This window comes from Salvelinus namaycush, chromosome 4 (assembly GCF_016432855.1).
Source record: "Salvelinus namaycush isolate Seneca chromosome 4, SaNama_1.0, whole genome shotgun sequence".
Lineage (NCBI taxonomy): Eukaryota > Metazoa > Chordata > Actinopteri > Salmoniformes > Salmonidae > Salvelinus > Salvelinus namaycush.
This window is the reverse complement of record NC_052310.1, coordinates 40,407,260-40,425,773: the sequence shown is the minus strand read 5'-3', so window position 1 is coordinate 40,425,773 and position 18,514 is coordinate 40,407,260. Positions and strand designations below refer to the sequence as shown.

The 18,514-nt window shown below is 43.4% G+C and overlaps 1 protein-coding gene across 2 annotated transcripts in view; it reads left to right on the top strand.

Moving 5' to 3' along the window:
- The window catches only part of LOC120046532 (bone morphogenetic protein receptor type-1A-like), a 55,753-nt gene that overhangs the window by 18,194 nt on the left and 19,045 nt on the right, over positions 1–18,514 (top strand). Inside the window, exon 3 of one of the 2 annotated variants that reach the window (XM_038991850.1) lies at positions 18,077–18,409. In XM_038991850.1, the coding sequence (XP_038847778.1) occupies positions 18,343–18,409 (67 nt within the window). In that variant the 5' untranslated portion in view covers positions 18,077–18,342. Of the gene's footprint in view, positions 1–18,076; positions 18,419–18,514 lie in introns of both variants that reach the window. The other variant, XM_038991849.1, reaches the window with a different exon arrangement.

The window sequence follows — 18,514 nt, the reverse complement described above, 5'->3', positions numbered from 1 at the left end:
TGCAGTGAGATTAGTATGCAAACAGCCTCTAGTAAAGATGAGTCAAGCTAATTGCCTGCGTTGTGAGTTGGAAGGGATTGGAAGGGTGAGCTAACAAGGCAAGGAGGGGAAAGAGCGTTGGAAATAAATTATTTGAAGGCAGACGTTGAAGTCCAAGTACGAAGAGCGGTGAGCCATCGTCGGGAAATTAGCTTGCCAAGCTCATTGAGGAACTCTCCAAGGGCACCTGGTAGGCAATAGATGACAACATTATTCAGCTTGAGTGAACAAGTGACAGTGACCACATGGAACTCAAATGAGGAGATGGACAGGTGAGAGAGGGAGAAAAGAAAAAAGCCTGGTGCCACCACTGCAATGACCAAATGCTCGTGGACTATGAGAGACAACTTAGATGAAGAGAGAGCAGCTGGAGGAGCAGTGTTCTGTGGTAATCCATGTCTCCGTTAGGGTCAAAAATTCAAGGGACTGAAGATCAGCATATGCTGAGATGAACTCTGCTTTCTTGACTGCAGATCAGCAGTTCCAAACGCTGACAGACTCAGAATTCCACATAGGTTGTGCAGGGTACACTAAATTAGGATTGCAGCCAAGGGGTGGGGAGCGTCTGTAACGCCTACAGGGAGAAGAGCGAACGGGTATAGAAAAAAACACGCATAGTTGCCAAAGCTGCAAAATGAGATCAGAAAAAAACTAGGTAAGATACTCAAGTGAGAGAATGATGTGGAGTCTTCCACGAAGAACTCCACAGAACAACTTGGCAGAACTGTCTTAGTTTCGGCGACGTTCTTACCTTCTCCAACGAGACTGACATGACCGCCGCTTACAGCTGCCGCTGATAAACCAGGGGAGGCTGAAGTACTAACACTAATTGCCTAGCAGAGGTTAAGAGCACACCTCCCTGTACTAATTGCTGATTGTCTAGGAGAGAAGAAATGACTCCCCCTCCAATACAGCCACTGATTTAACAAAACAAGTCACAAATTGCCCTGCCCCTTAATCCTGGGCGTGTCAACAATCATCTGCAAGTTATGAGCAGTCAGCAGTTCACCTACCAAGTAGGCTACTGGGAAGACAGGTGGCTCTAATAGTAGATGACCCTAGCTAGCAAAAATACTAAACAACAAAAGATAAAGCCAAAAATTGTACTCACTCCTTGAGATATATCATGAGTCCTCTAGCTATAGATAGCTAGCTACCTTGTTGTCAAATCAAATTTTATTTGGCTGACTGTCATCAAAGTTCATTTCACAGATTCATCTTATCAGTCAAAAAAAAATACTCTAAAATGTAAATAGTATAATTAGCAACAAACTAATTGTATGCAATTTATTGCATTGATATTGTTGTCCTGGTCTCAGACAAAGTTGTGACAAGCCTTTCAGGTCCAGATGAGGCGAGGTGCCTCCCGGTGGCAGCGTTAGCATTCAGTGCCCTGCCAAAACTCACAATTTGCACAATTCAAGATGGCTCTACCCTTACCTATAATAAATATTGTTCAATATCAAAATCCTAAAAATAGAGAAGGTTCAATGTTAAATGCACATGCTTAGTGTTGGTGGATGGAATACATCTCTTTGCTTAGCTTAAACTCCTAATGTGTTTCCAGATTAGCCTATGTGGTGTGGTCAGTTCAAACCACTGAACTGCTAGGCCTATACCCAGTATATTCCTGATGACGATCCATTGTGCGTCATAATGAAACGCATCACTTGCCCCACATCCTCCCATCTTCAAGGTCAGTCTATTGACTGCGGGAGAGATGCTTTCCTGACATAGAGTACTAGCAGATCCTGTTGTCCTGACAAGCCTTATTTCAGATCATGCTCTGGTAGGGAGGATCTGTCTGTCTCAGGGTAGATGGTTTCTCACAGGAGGATTGCTGTGCTGGAGCGCAGCCTGGCCCCAGCTCTTATCAGCACCTTGCCACTCCCCCTCTCCCCTCCCTTGCCAGTGGAATGTGTGAGCAGGTAATGGAAAATAAACAGGCAGAATATCTCAGCTCCTGGGAGTTGGTGGAGTAATAGTGGGCACCTTGCCGGAGCCAAGCCTTAGACAAAGTAAAAACAATATTTAAACAACAATGTTATTTAAATGTTATTTAAATATTTAAACAATAAAATGTTCTGCTTTCTTAAAGGGGGCCTCTTTTTTAACAAGGGCGTCAACACTGTTTAGATCAGAGGGTGTTCAGTAGATTTCAGGAGGTAATATCAAGATCACAGGCAACCCTAATATCAATGTGAAACCATGATGTAAAACGTCAATTACCCTGTAGAGTGGTTTAATCATAGGGTAGCTTACTCGTGTGTGTGTGTGTGTGTGTGTGTGTGTGTGTGTGTGTGTGTGTGTGTGTGTGTGTGTGTGTGTGTGTGTGTGTGTGTGTGTGTGTGTGTGTGTGTGTGTGTGTGTGTGTGTGTGTGTGTGTGTGTGTGTGTGTGTGTGTGTGTGTGTGTGTGTGTGTGTGTGTAAGCATGCCTTATTAGAGATGCATTAGCTGTGGTTGCAGTAATTGACTGTCTGTGAAGGATAACCTCAGATCCTGGGAGGCCTGGTCACAGAGAGAAGAACACTGTCTCACTTCGTTTTTATTTATTTTTATTTCACCTTTATTTAACCAGGTAGGCTAGTTGAGAACAAGTTCTCATTTGCAACTGCGACCTGGCCAAGATAAAGCAAAGCAGTTCGACACATACAACTGCACAGAGTTACACATGGAATAAACAAACATACAATCGATAATACAGTAGAAAAAGTCTACATACAACATGTGCAAATGAGGTAGGATAAGGGAGGTAAGGTATTAAATAGGCCATGGTGGCGATGTAATTACAATATAGCAATAAACACTGGAATGGTAGAATGTGCAGAAGATGAATGTGCAAGTAGAGATACTGGGGTGCAAAGGAGCAAGAAAAATTAACAAATACAGTATGGGGATGAGGTAGTTGGATGGGCTATTTACAGATGGGCTATGTACAGGTGCAGTGATCTGTGAGCTACTCTGACAGCTGGTGCTTAACTTCTTACGGATCATTGGGAAGCTAGCGTCTCACCTCGACAACATCCGGTGAAATTGCAGAGCGCGAAATTCAAATTACAGAAATCGTAAGATTTAAAATTCATGAAAATACAAATGTCATACATCATTTCAAAGCTTCACTTCTTGTTAATCCAGCCGCATTGTCAGATTTCAAAAAGGCTTAACAGCGAAAGCACACCATGCGATTATCTGAGGACAGCGCCCCGCACACACATAGCGATAAAATAAATCACTTACTTTTGAAGATCTTCATCTGGTTGCAATCACAAGGGTCCCAACTACATAACAAATGGTCATTTTGTTTGATAAAGTCCTTCTTTATATCCCAAAAAGGTCTGTTTCATTGGCGCGCTAGACTCGGTAATCCACCGGTTTCCCTCGTTCAAAATGCATACAAATGAATCCCGTAAGTTACCAATAAACTTCTTCCAAACATATCAAACAACGTTCCTAATCATTCCTCAGGTACCCTAATATGTAAATAAACAATACAATTTAAGACAGAATACCGGAGACCATTACCGGATATATAACCGAATACGCACACTCACCGGAGCGCGCAACAAACACTACAGCCAAAATGGGAGCCACTTACTAAAACTACAAATTCTAGCTCATTTTTCAAAAAACAAGCCTGAAACTCTAAAGACTGTTGAGATCTAGTGGAAGCCCTAGGATCTGCAATCTGGGAGGTATTCCTTTTTATATTCCCATTGACAGCCATAGTAATCAAAGGGTGAGCTGAAAAAAAAACATCTGGATGGATTGTCCTTGGGTTTTTGCCTGCCATATCAGTTCTGTTATACTCAGACATTATTTTAACAGTTTTGGAAACTTTAGAGTGTTTTCTATCCAATACTACCAATTATATGCATATCCTAGCTTCTGGGCCTGAGTAACAGGCAGTTTAGGCACCTTTGGGCACCTCATTCATCCAAACTTCCGAATACTGCCCCCTAGCCCAAATAAGTTAACTTTTTAGGGTTTAGGGGGCAGCATTTTCACTTTGGATGAATAGCGTGCCCAGAGTGAACTGCCTCCTACTCTGTCCCATATGATAATATATGCATATTATTATTACTATTGGATAGAAAACACTCAGAAGTTTCTAAAACTGTTTGAATCATGTCTGTGAGTATAACAGACCTCATATGGCAGGCAAAAATCTGAGAAAAAATCCAAATAGGAAGTGGGAATTCTGAGGCTGGTCGATTTTCAACTCATCGCCTATTGAAATCCCAGTGGGATATGGATCTGTTTGCACCTCCTACGGCTTCCACTAGATGTCAACAGTTTGTAGAACGTTCAATGAAGCTTCTACTGTGCTGTTGAGCCGAATAGGAGCTGTTTGAGTCAGTGGTCTGGCAGAGAGCCAGGTCCTGGTCATGCGCATTCCACATGATATCGACTTGCTTTCCATTACTTCTATAGACACAAAGGAATTCTCCGGTTGGAACGTTATTGAATATTTATGATAACAACATCCTAAAGATTGATTCTATACTTAGTTTGACAAGTTTATTCGACCTGTAATAACTTTTTGAAGTTTTCGGCCGAAGTTCGCCTGGACCTGCACGAGCGTTTGGATATGTGTACTAAACGTGCTAACAAAAGTAGCTACTTGGACATAAATAATGGACATTATCAAACAAAACAATTTTTTGTGGAACTAGGATTCCTGAGTGCATTCTGATGAAGATCATCAAAGGTAAGGGAATATTTATAATGTAATTTCTGTTGACTCCAACATGGCGGAGAAATGTTGTTTCTATCTGAGCGCCGTCTCAGATTATTGCATGGTTTGCTTTTTCCGTAAAGTTTTTTTGAAATCTGACACAGCGGTTGCATTAAGAACAAGTGTATCTTTAATTCTACGTAAAACATGTATCTTTCATCAAAGTTTATGAGTATTTCTGTTATTTGAAGTGGCTCTCTGCAATTTCTCCGGCTATTTTGGAGGCATTTCTGAACATGGCGTTAATGTAAACTGAGATTTTTGGATATAAATATGCACATTATCGAACAAAACATACATGTATTGTGTAACATGATGTCCTATGAGTGTCATCTGAAGATCATCAAAGGTTAGCGATTAATTTTATCTCTTTCTGCTTTTTGTGACTCGTATCTTTGGCTTGGAAAATGGCTGTGTTTTTTTGGACTTGGCAGTGATCTAACATAATCATATGGTGTGTTTTCGCTGTAAAGCATTTTTAAAATCGGACGATGGGTAGATTAACAAGATGTTTATCTTTCATTTGCTGTATTGGACTTGTTAATGTGTGAAAGTTACATATTTCAACAAAAAAAAATGAATTTCCCGCGCTGCCTTTTCAGCGGAATGTTGTCGAGGGGTTCCGCTAGCGGAACGTTTGTCCTAGAAAGGTTAACAGTGTCCAAAGAATGGCCAGAGGTATACAGAATGGTGTCGTCTGCGTAGAGGTGGATCAAAGAATCACCAGCCGCAAGAGCGACATCATTCATGTATACAGAGAAGAGAGTCGGCCCGAGAATTGAACCCAGTCCCCAATAGAGACTGCCAGAGGTCCGGACAACAGGCCCTCCAATTTGACACACTGAACTCTATCAGAGAATTAGTTGGTGAACCAGGCGAGGAAATCATTTGAGAAGCCAAGGCTGTTGAGTCTGCCAATAAGAATGTTGTGATTGACAGAGTCGAAAGCCTTAGCCAGGTCGATGAATACAGCTGCACAGTAATGTCTCTTAACGATGGCGGTTATGATATCGTTTAGGACCTTGAGCGTGAGGTGCACCCATGACCAGCTCTGAAACCAGATTGCATAGCGTGGAGGGTACGGTGGGATTCGAAATGGTCGGTAATCTGTTTGTTAACTTGGGTTTCGAAGACCTTAGAAAGGCAGGGTAGGATAGATATAGGTCTGTAGCAGTTTGGGTCTAGAGTGTCTCCCGCTTTGAATAGGGGGATGACCGCGGCAGCTTTCCAATCTATGGGGATCTCAGATGATACGAAGAGAGCTTGAACAGGCTAGTAATAGGGGTTGCAACAATTTCGGCAGATAATTTTAGAAAGAGAGTGTCCACATTGTCTAGCCCGGCTGATTTGTAGGGGTCCAGATTTTGCCGCTCTTTCAGAACATCAGCTATCTGGATTTGGGTGAAGGAGAAATGGGTGGGCTTGGGCGAGTTGCTGCAGGGGAAAATGCTTATTGAAATTCTCAATTATAGTGGATTTATCGGTGGTGACAGTGTTTCCTAGCCTCAGTGCAGTGGGCAGCTGGGAGGAGGTGCTCTTATTCTCCATAGACTTTAGTGTCCCAGAACTTTTTTGAGTTTGTGCAGCAGGAAGCAAATTTCTGCTTGAAAAAGCTGGCCTTAGCTTTCCTAACTGCCTGTGTATATTTGTTCCTAACTTCCCTGAAAGTTGCATATCACGGGGGCTATTCGATGTTAATGCAGAACGCCACAGGATGTTTCTGTGCTGGTCAAGGGCAGTCAGGTCTGGAGAGAACCAAGGGCTATAAGGGCTATGTTCCTGGTTCTACATTTTTTTGAATGGGGCATGCTTATTTAAGATGGTGAGGAAGGCACTTTTAAAGAATAACCAGGCATCCTCTACTGACGGGATGTGGTCAATATCCTTCCAGGATACCCGGGCCAGGTCGATTAGGAAGGCCTGCTCACTGAAGTGTTTTAGGGAGCGTTTGACAGTGACGAGGGGTGGTCATTTGACCGCAGACCCATTGCGGATGCAGGCAATAAGGCGGTGATCGCTGAGCTCTTGGTTGAAAACAACAGAGGTGTATTTGGAGGGCAAGTTGGTTAGGATGATATCGATGAGGGTGGCCGTGTTTATGGATTTGGGGTTGTACCTGGTGGGTTCATTGATAATTTGTGTGAGCTTGAGGGCATCAAGCTTAGATTGTAGGATGGCCGGGGTGTTAAGCATCTCACAGTTTAGGTCACCTAGCAGCATGAGCTCTGAAGATAGATGGGGGGCAATCAATTCACATATGGTGTCCAGGGTACAGCTGGGGGCAGAGGGTGGTCTATAGCAACCGGCAACGGGGAGAGACTTGTTTCTGGAAAGGTGTTTTTTTTTAAAGTAGAAGCTCGAATTGTTTGGGTACAGACCTAGATAGTAAGACAGAACTCTGCAGGCTATCTCTGCAGTAGATTGCAACCCCGCCCCCTCTGGCAGTTCTATCTTGTCGGAAAATGTTATAGTTAGGGATGGAAATTTCAGGGTTTTTGGTGTTCTTCCTAAGCCAGGATTCAGACACGGCTAGGACATCCGGGTTGGCAGAGTGTGCTAACAGAGGAGGAGTAGGATAAGGGTACGGCTAAAGGCTATCAGAACTGGTTGTCTATTACGTTCAGAAAAGAGTAAAAGGAGCCGGTTTCTAGGCGCGATTAGAATAGATTCAAGGCATAATGTACAGACAAAGGTATGGTAGGATGTGAGTACATTGGAGGTAAACCTATGCATTGAGTAATAAGAGATATTGTCTCTAGAGACGTTTAAACCAGGTGATGTCACCACATATGTGGGAGGTGGAACTAAATGGTGGGCTAAGGCATATTGAGCAGGGCTAGAGGCTCTACAGTGAAATAAGACAGTAATCACTAACCAGAACAGTAATGGACATAGGCATATTGATATTAGGGAGAGGCATGCGTAGCCGGGAGATCAATAGGGGTCCAGTGAGTGGTTGGGCTGGCTGGAGACACAGCGATTCAGACAGCTAGCAGAGGGCCTTAGAGGGAAGTCTCGACGGAGGAAAGTCTGTTTTAGCCTCCGCATGCGGTGACGTCGATAGACCAGTCGTGATGGATTAGTAGGGTTCCGAGTTGCAGAGGGGTCCAGGTCCAATTGGCAAAATAGGTATAGTGGCCCAAGAAATTGGCCGATGGCTCTATACAGCTAACAGTCCAATATGCTCTAGACAGCTAGCGGGCCACGGCTAGCAGCTAGCGGGCCGCGGCTAGCAGATGGGCATTCAGGGGACATCGCAATGTAGAGGCCAGTTGAGTACCCCTTCGAGCAGATTACGTCGTAGTCCAGCCGTGAAGGATCGGCGGGGTTCCGTGCCCCGTACCAGCAGTAGAAACGGTCCAGGTATTGTAGCCCAGGAGTGGCTGATGGGCCTCTTTAGCTAGCTGGGAGAAAGGGCCTAGCATGCCCTAGCTCCAGGCTAATTTGGGCTTGCTTCGGGACCAACGTTAGCCGGAGTAGTCACTCGGATAGCAGCTAGCTAGCTGCGATGATCCAGCGGAAAATGTCCAGAGCTTGCGGTAGGAATCCGGGGATATGGAGAGAAAATAGGTCTGGTATGCTCTGGTTTGAGTCGCGTTGTCCAAACTGGTGAGAGCTTTCCGAGCTAAAGGTTAGCTGGTGACCGCTAGCAGTGGTTAGCTGGCTAGTAGCTAGTGAGCTGGCTGTCTTCTGTTAGGGGATTCTGGATTCGAGGTAAATAAAAAATACTTTAGAAAAACAGATCCACACCACATTGAGTGAGGTGGGTTGCAGCAGAGTATTTTGCAGTTTAGGTTTAGAAAAAAATATATGCGATGAAAAATATATACATGGGACACGACAATATGAAGGACAAAGACGTCTGACTGCTATGCCATCTCACAAATTTCAGAAGACAGTGCGTGAGTCCCTATTGGTAGGGAGATATATGCGATGAAAAAAAAAAAAAACACCTGAACCCATCTTGGATTTAGAGTCACAAACCTTCCACTCCAGAGAGAGGCTTCTATTTAACACAATACCTTCTCACTTCAGTGTGTCCATGGATCACAGCCTAAATTTTTGCCACAAACCCATGTTGGAATACAGTTGAATGTTTAAAGCAAAACACATGTTGAGTTCAGTTTGGTCAACAGTTCTGAACAAATGGATTTGTCTGTGTGGACTACGACATCGTGGTTTCTGATTTTAAGTTTAGTGTTAAGTTTTTGTTTCAACATTTGCCTAGCCTATCTTTAGAGTTAAAAAGCCTCTGCAGCTCCTTTTCATAGATTCTGCCCTGGTCACACTCATTCACTGTGTGAAATGGGAATGGCAGGTGTGACGCGTCAGATCACAGTTGTGGCCTCTATCTTGTAGTGTACTTTAGACGCACACGCTCTTATTTTTCAATTCTTATGACATCACCAAGTTTGTGTACCTCTAGTGGTCCTCCCTAACCTAACTGATGTTATAATTTGTCATGTGTATGGTAACAATGTATGCTTTATGACACATAGGTTAGGCAAAGTGCTTCCCTAGTGACACTGTCATGATAAAACACTTACCCTACCTCACACACTCTGTTTGAGCAACATCGGTAGAGATGTTTGAACTATCTTTTTAGCTGTTTAAGGTGTAAACCGGTTCAAAAGTCCTAGGCGAATATTAATCTTATACTTATATACACTGTGGGGTTTTAGGTGTATTTGAGCAGTGGCAGGTGTTATTTTGCCCTTCAAATTAACTTTTGTTTCTCCTACTCACGGAAGTAAATCTCCCTACCAATAGGGACTCACGCACTGTCTTCTGAAATTTGTCAATGAGGAAGGGAGAGATGCTGGAGAGTGTGGAGAAGAAAAATGAGGAAGAGGATGAAGAATTAAGTCATGGATAAGGAGGAAAAGGCGGCAGCTCAGTGTGGATGGGTATTCTTATGCTAATCCACTCCCTGGATGAGGTGCAAATCAGCCAAGCAAACAATGGCAGTGGAGCCAGAAAGTCTGCCCTGCAGTCTAGCAGGCCTTGAAAGGCATGTGGGCAGGGCGCTGACACTGGGAGAAGGCTGCCTGCAGCAAGGAGAGGGCTGCCTGCATGGAGGGGCCCCAGGAGAGGCCAGGGATCTGGGCCAAAGTAGTGGAAGAGCAGGAGCGAGGGAGGAGTGGGGGGGGGTGGTGGTGAGAGGAGACAAATGACATAGCAGCATGGCTGTAGTGAAGAGATCTTTCCAAGGCTGTGTGAGAGATGTAGCAAGAGTGTTTAGTTGTACCAAAGTGTTTCTCATTTACACCCGCTTGTGTCTGTTGTCCATTCACCAGGCCCGTATTGCTCAAGTCTACCTTATTACCCTCCACTAAAACGCCCAATATTAGTCCATTTATTCTTCAAGCTTAGGAGATGGAAAGTAAGCATTGAAGTCAATCAGGCAGCTTTGTTTTCATTTAGATTGCTTTCTTCCAGAACGGGAAGTGCAGATGCATTAAGGTTGGTTATTGATGTCTGGTCTCCCCTGCAGCTTTCCAGAGGAGGAAGCGGAGAGGCATTAGAGTTGGATTATTGATGTCTGCGACCCCCCCCCCCCCCCCCCCCCAAGCACAGAGGAGGCATGCAGCTCCAGGCTCATTTTACAGAGCTATTACTATATGAGGAAGTGGGGGTGCAGCATCTGTTGTTTCTATACCAGGTCTCAGTTCGAGTGGAGTGGATTCATATGCTGACATGAAAGAGAATCCTGAGATTGTCATTTGTAAAATTGTATACATTTGGCACGGGTTGGACATACCAAGATCATTCCTGACTCTGGCCCTACCATACGGCCATGTTCAGCTTTAAGGGATTGTTCAGTCGGAAAATCAAAATGTGTCAGTGAGTTTCATACTTTGGGAGTGCACTATCACTTCAAATTCATTCAGGTTAGACAGTTTCTAGATGTTCTTGTCCTGAGAATAAGCACTGTGCGGTGATCTGGAACGACGGCAATTTCTTTATAATTTCCATCAGGATTTCCACATTTACTAGACTTTTCGCAAAAATACCCTCGGCTACATAATGGAATGTAAACTAGCGTACTTGTCTCGACCGCAACCTCCGGAGCGCAGGACATTCGCTTACCAGTTGCTCCCATCTAAACAAGGCAGTGTAAACAGAAATGTCTTGTTGAGCCAACACTCTTACAGTAAAAATTGTAATAGCATAGCAATGTTTTTGAAACAGCTGAAAAGTACAGACATTTTCCAACTTTTTAAAAAACTGTTTTATTGCGTTTTTACCTGAAATTGTTGTAACAGCCAGTTACATTCTGAAATTGTCATCGTAGCTTTAAATCTCAACAGTAACTTTTCGTTTGCTTGACTGCACTGAGCTGCCACCGAGATCCAGGCAAGAAGCAATTCCCCAGGGAATTATCAACGTTTTATGTCACAATTTGTGTTTACCACATGACTTCCATGATATTGATAAAGTTAAGCCTGGTTTATTCTAAGGTAACTTTAATACTGTAGCTAGTGTAGTGTAAAACTTAAATTATTCAGCCTCAAATATGCGCCAGTCCCTCTTAATAGCCATGCAATTGCACACATTTCAGCAAATAAAATTTCAAATAATAAATAATATTTCTAAATGAATTGTTTGAGGTTACCATGATTTTGTTTGAGGTTTCATGTTTGATTTGTTACATAAAAAAATTCAGTAATGGCAATCATCTGTTTTTATTGCCAGAAAGAAACTGCTAGCCATTGGCTGCTAAACAGCTGAGAACTGCTAGGTAACGGGCAAACACAAAAACAGTCAACTTCGAGACCCCTAAAAATCGTCAAAGTAAGAACTGATGAAAATGCACAGTCAGAGGAGAATAATTATTGTCAAGGAAAAGTTTTTTGTTGAAATAGAGGCATACCAAGACAAAATAAGTGACCTGGTGTATAAATGATAACACAGTGCAGGAAATTAAGAATTTTACTAAAATGCTGGAATTAAACAATGGAGGAAATGGACGCCTGGCTCAAATAGAAGCCTGTCTCTAATATTAGAGACACTATTAGCTTATTTAAGCGCCTGTTGTGTTCAGTGATTTAAGCAATTAATTTCCGAGGTGTTTATTTGAAATTTTACGTTAAGCCTAATAGCGCCTATCTAGCAATGGTAAAGCTAAACGTGACAGAAATGATTTTGTTGGGATTGCTAGCTCGCTTGCTAACGTTACCTAGCTGTGTAGCCTATATTATATGAATGACACTGTATGATAATGTTACTGTACATGTTATATTCGTATGGGAGGGGTAAGCGCTCAATATTGATATGCTAACATTACTTGATCATGAAGCATGTTACTTGGCTAGCAGGAGTTAGCTGTGTATTATCTATTTTTATTGGTCACATACACGTGTTTAGCAGATGTTATTGCGAGTGTAGTGAAATGCTTGTGCTTCTAGTTCCGAAAGTGCAGCAATATCTAACAAGTAATATCTAACAATTTCATTAAAAATACCTAATACACACAAATCTAAGGAAAGGAATGAGGATATATAAATATATGGATGAGCAATTCAGAGCAGCATAGGCTAAGATGCAATAGATATAATTGAATACAGTATATACAGTTGAAGTTTACATACACCTTAGCCAAATACATTTAAACTCAGTTTTCCACAATTCCTGACATTTAATCCTAGTAAAAATTCCCTGTCTTAGGTCAGTTAGGATCACCACTATATTTTAAGAATGTGAAATGTCAGAATAATAGCAGAGAGAATGATTTATTTCAGCTTTAATTTCTTTAATCACATTCCCAGTGGGTCAGAAGTTTACATATACTCAATGAGTATTTGGTAGCGTTGCCTTTAAATTGTTTAACTTTGGTCAAATGTTTCGGGTAGCCTTCCACAAGCTTCCCAGAATAAGTTGGGTGAATTTTGGCCCATTCCTCCTGTCAGGGCTGGTGTAACTGAGTCAGGTTTGTAGGCCTCGTTGCTCGCACCGGCCTTTTCAGTTCTGCCCACCATTTTTCTATGGGATTGAGGTCAGGGCTTTGTGATGGTCACTCCAATACCTTGACTTTGTTGTCCTTAAGCCATTTTGCCACAACTTTGGAAGTATGCTTGGGGTCATTGTCCATTTGGAAGACCCATTTGCGACCAAGCTTTAAACTTCCTGACTGATGTCTTGAGATGTTGCTTCAATATATCCACATTATTTTCTCTCCTCGTGATGCCATCTATTTTGTGAAGTGCACCAGTCCCTCCTGCAGCAAAGCACCCCCACAACATGATGCTGCCACCCCGTGCTTCACGGTTGGGATGGTGTTCATCGGCTTGCAAGCCTCCCCCTTTTTCCTCCTAACATAATGATGGTCATTATGGCCAAACAGTTCTATTTTTATTTCAACAGCCCAGAGGACATTTCTCCAAGAAGCACTATCTTTGTCCCCATGTGCAGTTGCAAACCGTAGTCTGGCTTTTTTATGGAGGTTTTGGAGCAGTGGCTTCTTCCTTGCTGAGCGGCTTTTCAGATTATGTCGATATAGGACTCGTTTTACTGTGGATATAGATACTTTTGTACCTGTTTCCTCCAGCATCTTCACAACTGTTGTTCTGGGATTGATTTACATTTTTCGTACCAAAGTACGCTCATCTCTAGGAGACAGAAGGCGTCTCCTTCCTGAGCGGTATGACGGCTGCCGTTGTCCCATGGTGTTTATACTTGCGTACTATTGTTTGTACAGATGAACGTGATACCTTCAGGCGTTTGGAAATTGCTCCCAAGGATGAACCAGACTTGTGGAGGTTTACAATTATTTTTTCTGAGGTCTTGGCTGATTTCTTTTGATTTTCCCATGATGTCAAGCAAAGGTAGGCCTTGAAATACATCCACGGGTCCACCTCCAATTGACTCAGGCTGATTGACATCATTTATCAGAAGCTTCTAAAGCCATGACATAATTTTCTGGAATTTCCGAGCTGTTTAAAGGCACAGTCAACTTAGTGTATGTAAACTTCTGACCCAGTGGAATTGTGATACAGTGAATTATAAGTGAAATAATCTGTCTGTAAACAATTGTTGGAGAAATTACTTGTCATGCACAAAGTACATGTCCTAACCGACTTGCCAAAACTATAATTTCTTTACAAGAAATTTGTGAAGTGGTTGAAAAACAAGTTTTAATGACTCCAACCTAAGTGTATGTAAACTTCCGACTTCAACTGTACATATGAGATAAGTAATGCAAGATATGTAAACATTATAATAGTGGCCAATGATTTCAAATCTGTATGTAGGCAGCAGCCTCTCTGTGCTAGTGATGTCTATTTAACAGTCTGATGGCCTTGAGATGGAAGCTGTTTTTCTGTCTCTCGGTCCCAGCTTTGATGCACCTGTACTGATCTCGCCTTCTGGATGATAGCGGGGTGAACAGGCAATGGCTCGGGTGGTGGTTGTCCTTGATGAGCTAATTTAATGTGTATGGACAAGAAAATAAAACATTTAATTGTCTGCAAATGCTTGTGGTTTGTTTCATTATTCAGTATTGTAATGTGTTTTAGAGGAAAAGGTGCTTAGTGGCTAACATGATATTTATGGTAAATTTCAGCTGCTGACCAAGAATGTTGCGTTACCAGCCACAACGAATGGTAAAATCTCTTTTGCCCCTCTGCTCATCAGACTGGCCTTCATCTCTCATAGTTGTAATAGGGCCATTGTTGTTTCTGACCTAATGGAGTGATTCTTATCAGTTCATGTCAGTCTCCAGAAGGGATTTAAAGACCTATTATGAGCGTTTTCTAAATGTTGTCCAGCCTGTAGCCGCTCCTTGGATTTCCAGCCCATTGGATTTCCTGGCATTCATTGAGTGGTGCGACCCAGAATTCCTTTCCCAAGGAGTTGACCATCAGTGGTTCGGTGTAAGGGTTATTATTCTATACAGGTGGCACCACCATCACATGACAATGCCCCCTTTCATCATCTGTGGGAATGGAGTGAGCACAGGGCTAGCTCTCCCAAAAAGGTTGAAGACTGTGGTGACGCAATCTTCCAACTACCTATAGGTCTGCACGTTTCAGTAGCTCTTGGTAGTAGTGTTTCTTTAGGGGAAGGTGCTTTACCTGGATGGCCACAATTGAGGTGTGAGGGTAAAATAAGTAATACCAGGTAAACATATGCTATGTTAATTATGCTTCACCACATCAACCCAGACTCTTGTGCTCTCAGCCAGACAAAAGGGGATTTGTTTTGTACTGATAGTCTGCTAGCTCTGCCTCTGACAAGTCACAACAAGACCTTGCTGAGTCCTGAACCATGTATAAGAGTACAGGTGGTGCTAGCCTAGGATGTCTGTACTCTGCAGGGAAAGTTACCGAGACAACAGGACAACAAACTCTTCAGCCTCCCAAGCCCACTCTTTTAGTACCTCAATGTTGAACTCATTCTCCTTTGATTGTAGGTGCTTTTTAAAAATAGTTTTACTTGCTGCCTGTCTTAAAGACGATGTTTCTTTTTTTTTCTTTTTTACAACCAAATCTCTATTTTTGATGGAAACGGCATGTTATAGAAGGGTCCAAGCACCTTTTTTTGTGATTTCAAATGTTTTTTGAAAATTACCCCAAGCAGCAAATCACTTTTTCGTTCTCGTTGTGTAGTATGGGGGCCCTGACCACGAACAAAGGCTCCAAAAACACCCGAATACGGCGACACAAGTTTTTAGATGTTATACACATGAAATAGTCATTCCAAACTTTAGCCGCAATGTTATATTCCATTTTGTTGCAACTCGAGTGATACCTCTGTCCATTTTATGTTTAACTGCCAAATTTACAGGAAATACCTGAGTAAACAAGGGATACAAAGTATATTGAAAGCATGGGGTGCTTCCACAGGAAGTTCCAGGCACTTGTAGAATCTACGCCAAGGCGCATTGGAGCTATTCTGGCGGCTCGTGATGGCCCAACGCCCTATTAAGATGCTTTATGTTGGTGTTTCCTTTATTTTGGCAGTTACATGTAGCAGCAGGCTACAAGGATAATGGAACAGCTGGATAGGGGAAACGTCTCATGTCGCGCAATAGGGAATATAACATTGCAGCTGAAGTTCGGAATGACAATTTCATGTGTGCAACATCTAAAGACCTGCGTCACTATACTGAGAGTTTTGCTGTTTCTGAAAGGACGCATTTGGGTGTTTTTGGAGGCTTTGTTCAGGTTTTTCGGTGCCCCCGTACTACACAATGAGGACGAGGAATTGATTTGCTGTTTTGGGTAAGTTTCTCAAACATGTGAACTCACAAAAAAGGTGTCTGGACCATTGTATAACATGCCATATTCATACAAAAGTATCTTATTTAACTGTAGTCTATGCCCTTGTTGATTTACTAGTCAGTTTTCCTCTGTTTGTTGGCTTGTGTTAATCTTAGAGAAAAGCTGCCAGCTACTCTAGTTTCTAGCTGCTGTTTTTGAACGGGTAACTGATAGTGCGTCTCCATGTCAATCAGCAGCCCCAGCTGTTGTGTGTGTGTGTGTGCGCGCCCTGTTCATCTCTTGTTTGGGAAGGGAAGTGTACGTGTCAGGGGTGATTGGGACAGCTTCCTGGCTTGGGGGCTCACAACAGGCTTTTCCCCTGCATGCCTCATCTTGCCTCCACCTGATAGGGGTAGCAACTCCTCTCCCAGGGCTGAGATTGTTTGTTTGTATTATAACTGCATTGCAGTGTTTTGTCATTTGGGCTAATGCAATGTGTTTGCTTATACGTTTTATTAGGCAATCCCTTTAAAGTTCTACCCTTGATTTGTCTCAGTATTGGTCTGCACACCGGTTATTGAAATAATTGTAAAACTCTTAGTCACTCGAAGAGATACGAACTGCTTGCTGCAGTTGTCATCCTGACCATCATCCCTTAAGTTGTTCCTTCTCCCTATCCCACTCGATCCCTCACGTAATGCGCGCACACACACAGAGCACACACCTTGGTTGGCTCTCTTGTACCCCAGCCTCGAGGAGCCCTTCTTTGTTCCCTCATTACCCAGTCAGGGATGTGTGAAAAGTGGAGCACAGGTCGGGGCTCTTTGTCCCCCTCGGGCAAATCAAAAGTGACAGACACCGGCCCGCTCCGCCGCTAATTTGTCCCCCCCTTCGAACGGCCCCTTCTCAGCGCCGCTAATTGCAGCGAGACGCACATGCCTACAAGGGAACAGACACATCTCGTTATTAACGCTGGGCGAGGCCAACATGGGTAATTGCGGAACATCCTTGAACAAATAATTTGGGAATGTTTAGCCATTCAAGAGTAGCGCCAGCCTGACCGGGATTTGCGAGGTCAAGCCTGCAAAAAACAAGAGGGCAAAGATGGACAGCACACACGCTAATGGAAGGAAAACAAAAAGGGGAGAATGGATGAAAGAGTGCAGTTTTGGGTTCTTGAGGGTTATCGTCCAAGGCTGGTTGTCACCCCACGTGTTCGTTAGAGGTTAGAGCGACCGAGAGCCCTGCCTTGCCCCATTGGCATTGTCCTCCTCTGATCAACCAAGCGTACGGTTAGGAGTCAGCAGGGTCACACATCAGCCTCAGACCCTTCTCACCATTTACCCCTCTCCAGCACCCACTGCATCAGACATACGATGCCATGATTTCAATCACATTTCAATCACATTGGAAGCAATCTGCTTAGTTAAAAGAGTGGACAGCAGGGTACCTTTTCTACAATACCTATTACTTGCATCCAGTATCAAATATGTGGCTTTTCTGTGTTCTGTTTGTGGCCGAAGGAGCTGATATGTAATCGGTTGGGAAGTCGCTGCTGCATAATTCTGTTCTGGCACGGTAACCCGTCTTTAGATTAAATAAGATGTGCTCTGTATCTCCCTTATTTGATTAGTCTGCCATTTTGTCCTTTTTAAACTCTGCTTTTACTTGACTGGGAGGATTGGAGGCATGAAAGTCTCCAGTGGAAAATCCATTTGTTGGTTGGGAGTAATGTTACCCTCTTTTGATGCTGTCGCTCTTCTCAGTGCGGTTTGAGAGGAGCAATGATGCCCCCACCAACCATTATTCTCTATCCACCGCAGTCCTGTATGTTTCCTCCCGAGTTGTGCTAAATTGCTCAGCAAATCTGATAACGTGCAGCCGAGGGCTCACAAAGACGAATAGGGGTCGGCTGTCGGTGTCAAACCCGCTGCCCTCTCAACTTGATCATGACATTGCTGTGAGGGCATGCCACGCCACTCTCTGCAGTGACACGCGCGAGGAAAACCAGGCTATAAAATGATGATCAAGTGTTCTAGAATTGTGTGATTCCACTGTACTTCCTATAACAGTATTTTCCTTTTCTCTCTGATTTTCCAGGGTTTTGGACCGAGGGAGCTTGTGAGAAAGAAGATTTGATTTTTTTGTGCCATCCTCCCTCACTCCCTCCTCTCTCCCTGCCCCATACATATTCACCCGTACCTCCACTCCCCCCAACGGCGGAAAACTACTCTGCACCTCTTCAACCTGTGCTGAACCAGGAAGGGGCAGGACTAGGCCCACCCTCAGAGCCTACAGAGGTGACCAACAAGCTCCCACAGAGAGCAGTCCAGCCCAGTCAAGTCTCCACAAGTCACTGTGCCAGGATGACAGGGTTGACCTCTTACATTTCCGTGGTGGGATTCTGCATCCTACTGGTGATCAGAGCTGAAGGTATTCAAAGTAAGACTGGCTCCTCTGTTATTGTAGTCCTCTGTTGTCCCACTGCACCCAAACTCACACAACTCTGTCTGTAGCTCCTAATCTCTTTAGTTGGAT